The sequence below is a fragment of the Solanum tuberosum genome, unplaced genomic scaffold, assembly GCF_000226075.1.
Source record: "Solanum tuberosum cultivar DM 1-3 516 R44 unplaced genomic scaffold, SolTub_3.0 scf00068, whole genome shotgun sequence".
In the NCBI taxonomy this organism is placed as follows: domain Eukaryota; kingdom Viridiplantae; phylum Streptophyta; class Magnoliopsida; order Solanales; family Solanaceae; genus Solanum; species Solanum tuberosum.
In genome coordinates, this window is record NW_006238994.1 from 479,892 (window position 1) to 483,657 (window position 3,766).

The 3,766-nt window shown below is 34.6% G+C and overlaps 1 protein-coding gene across 1 annotated transcript; it reads left to right on the forward strand.

The window, feature by feature from the left end:
• The first annotated feature begins 609 nt into the window (after window positions 1-609).
• On the forward strand, window positions 610-1,577 carry LOC102602923 (putative germin-like protein 2-1). The gene is made up of 2 exons (XM_006345422.2): window positions 610-734; window positions 852-1,577. The coding sequence occupies exons 1-2, from the start codon at window positions 611-613 to the stop codon at window positions 1,400-1,402; spliced, it is 675 nt and encodes a 224-aa protein (XP_006345484.2). The 5' UTR covers window position 610; the 3' UTR covers window positions 1,403-1,577.
• Window positions 1,578-3,766: the final 2,189 nt, after the last annotated feature.

A 3,766-nucleotide genomic window follows, 5' to 3' on the forward strand; every position in this document is an offset into this window, starting at 1 on the left:
CCTTTTTAATGTTTGTCTAACACGCCCTGCACACTTATGTTGGGTAAATTTTTTTGTGTTCAAATGATACATGAGAAATGAAGTTGAAGGATTAAAATAAAATAAAGTTGAATGGGAGTGCCAAAATAAAATTTAGGAGCAAGCTGTTAAAGGAGTTATGTATGTATTTGGCCTTATATTTTTGTATAGATGAATTTGGACTACAACGTTGTACCTAAGTAGTTTGCAGGTGTATGCGATGGTTGAATAAACAAGTTTCGGGGTACTTAATACAAGTGATAATTTAGGTGTCCACCAGACCACCATATAAAAAGCTGTGAGTGGGGGTGTGGTGCAGGGGGAGGGGCCTTCAGCATTTCTGCCTATTATTAATTTTAACACCCTAATTTCCACCTATTATTTTCTAACCTAAGATTATATTACCCCTCTTTCTAACAGAAAAATGTGGGGGATCTCTACATAATTTCATGACACCATATAATTGGTTCATTTGTAACTCTATACTTAGCCCTATCAAAATAGACTCCATGCTAAATTTGCACCTCTTGATTTTCTCTTAGTATAAAAAATAGTCACACATTTCTGGTTTTGGAAAATAATCATAACAATGATGATGTGGTGGTTCATAACAACATTAGCCATCACTGCTTTCTTTTATAATTCCCCTGTTTATGCTTATGATAACAACCCTCTACAAGACATATGTGTTGCTGTTAGCGACTCTCACGCTTCAGGTAAATCCTCCTTGTATATTTTTTTTCAGGAATAATGAGGCGCAGTTTTTGTATAATTTATGTCAGCTCTTATTGTTTGAGTAATATGCTTAGCTTCATTTTATTGTACATGTGCAGTTTTTGTGAACGGGAAGATTTGCAAAGACCCAAAGCTTGCAACACCAAATGATTTCTATTTTTCAGGTCTTAATGTTAGTGGAAATGCAGCGCCTAAGTCTGGTGTTGCTGTAAAGCTTGTGGATGTAAACAGCATGCCTGGACTTAACACTCTTGGTATTTCTGTGAGTCGTCTTGACTTTGAACCACTAAGTCTTTTTCCACTTCACGCACACCCTCGAGCTTCTGCACTGATAACTATCCTGGAGGGTTCTATCTATGTAGGACTTTTTGTCCCTGATCCTGCAAACTTCTTTAAGAGTCGTCTCTTCTCCAAAATCTTGAATCCTGGCGATGTGTTTGTGTTCCCAAAAGGTCTTATTCACTTCCTGTATAATATAGGAAACAAAAAAGCTACTTCTCTAATCTATTACAATAGTCAAAATCCTGGAGTTATCTCGATTCCTAATTCAATCTTTGCATCAAAACCACCTGTTCCAGACGACGTTCTTGCCAAAGGCTTCCAGCTGAATAAGATACAGATTGCACAACTTCGAAAGAAATTCTCTTAAGGCTATATTATGTCTTTACAAATGTGATTCTGTGTTTTTCTGAAAGTTGTTTGCAGCAAGTTAATTAGGTGCTCACGCGTCTTATGAAAGTGTTGGAATAATACTTTACTCCTAATAAATCAAGTGGCAATGTATGTAACTATAATCTTTCTTTGCAATATAATGAATAAGCCCATGCACCTTTAGTAATCTAAGAGTGGAATTGACATGCTTAATGGTTATATATAATTTCTATAATAAATTAGGTGATCCAAATTGGTAACCCTCTTTATATGTTTGAGTAGGATATATGAATTGAATTTAATATTTTCTAATATTGCCGCAAAAGTATTTAGTAGCAATTGAGTTACTGTCATTGCATCCATTGTGGCTAAAACCTTTAGTGACATTTATATAGAGGGCTGGTACTTTTAGCAGCAATTATTTGAAAATTTGAAAATCAAGATCAAAACAGAGTCTGGAGAATCGAAGTCATTATACATATACCCTGAAATTGTTCATTTGTCGATATCAACAAGGATTTGCACAACTAAAAATAATGTTAAAATGTAAACCTAGGTTCCGCAGATTCAACAGAAAAATTCAGGAGCACTAAACATATTTTAACAGATTGAAAATAAACAAAACTGGAAAGCTCATCAAGCAAAGAACAACAAAAAGTTGAGAGATACGAAAGCTTTCAATTCGCATGGAATCGATTTTGTGAATCTCAAAGCTGCCGCTTCAGATGGAATGGAGAAAGAGTGATCGAGCCCTTTTGAATTTGGTGAATTTAGAGAAGTTTTTTGAATGAAATTGAATTTGAATTTGGTGAATGTAGAGTGATCGAGCCCTTTTTTAAATTGAATGTAGAGAATGTTTGGAAATTTTAGAGAAAAAAGGTTTTTTTTAAAATTAAATTAAATGGAATTTGGCTGTATTTATTAGACTTTTATGTCGTTAAAGGTTAGTGAATTGAGTAATAGTAATATTAATGTTACCGGACTAATTGCAATTAAACGGATAAATTTTACTGAAAACATGATTTAGCGAGCAAATATATTTGAATTTTGAACAACTGTCTTCTTCAAATTTCAAATACTATAACAAGTCAACACTATCTCTTTCGCATCCGTTGGCAAACGAGCAAAACCATCTGACTACCCAAAAAGGCCCTTACCTTGAACAAAGATTCCAAAGTGGAATTACCATAGAGCAAAATTGGAACCATCCAATTTTGTGGAGAGCAAATCGTGCGGGATGAATGTGAACTCATTGAGCAGATAGAATACAACAAAGAAAGCTAGAAAGACATGAGATTTTCTAAATAGTATTCTCTTGTTAATTTAGAATTAGAATGATATAGTAGAAAATATTTATAGCTATAATGGTTTACCTAAATTTCACCTACAAAGTTACTCTTTTGTACCAATGAAGAATTATCTTCCTACCAATCTTCACATTAATTCATCTTTGAATCTTGTCAAATTTAACAAATCTCCACCTTGGCAAGATTCTCCATTTTTAACTTTCTCTCAACAACAATTTTTTATTGTGTCTTCAACCTCAATCTTCAATGTTCAACAATGTTGAAACTTGACCGCAGTCACCACTTTTGTCAGCATATATCGGCAGGATTATCCGTAGTATGGATTTTTTGCACTATGACTCCACCTTCTTCTATGATGTCTCGTATGAAATGATATCGGACGTCAATGTGCTTCATCCTTGCATGATAAACTTGGTTCTTCGCTAATTGAATAATACTTTGACTATCACAAAATATTGTGATTCCTTCTTGTCCAATACCAAGCTCTCTAAGCAATCCTTGAAGCCAAATTGCCTCCTTCACAGCCTCTGTAATTGCCTGTAAAGTAGGCTTCCAACTAACTGGTGTGTTTGCAATAGTGAATACATAACCAATAGTTGATCTTCGTTTGTCCAAATCACCTGCATAATCTGAGTCACAATATCCAACAAGATATTGACTATCTTTATGCTCGAAAACCAAGCCAACATCTACAGTATTATGCATATATTGTAGAATCCATTTTATAGCCTCCCAATGATCTTTTCCAGGATTATGCATGTACCTACTTACAACTCCAATGGTGTGTGAAATATTTGGCCTTGTGCAAACCATTGCATACATCAAGCTACCAACAACATTTGCATATGGTACTCTTGACTTATATTCTCGTGTAGCTTCATTCTTTGGTGAAAGAGCATCACTAAACTTAAAATGAGGAGCAAGCGGAGTGCTAACCGACTTCTAATTTGATACAATAATGTGGTAAAATCAATTAATGATCGGAAAACACAAATAGAGAGAGAGAGAGAGAGAGGCAACTGGGGAAGTTAATTAAGCTTTCAGTAAATTATCTA

Excerpts from the sequence above, each read along its gene's own strand:
- LOC102602923 (XM_006345422.2), top strand. The coding sequence starts at position 611 with ATGATGTGGTGGTTCATAACAACATTAGCCATCACTGCTTTCTTTTAT. Across the intron at positions 735-851 it reads TAGCGACTCTCACGCTTCAG|TTTTTGTGAACGGGAAGATT; the intron begins GTAAATCCTCCT and ends GTACATGTGCAG.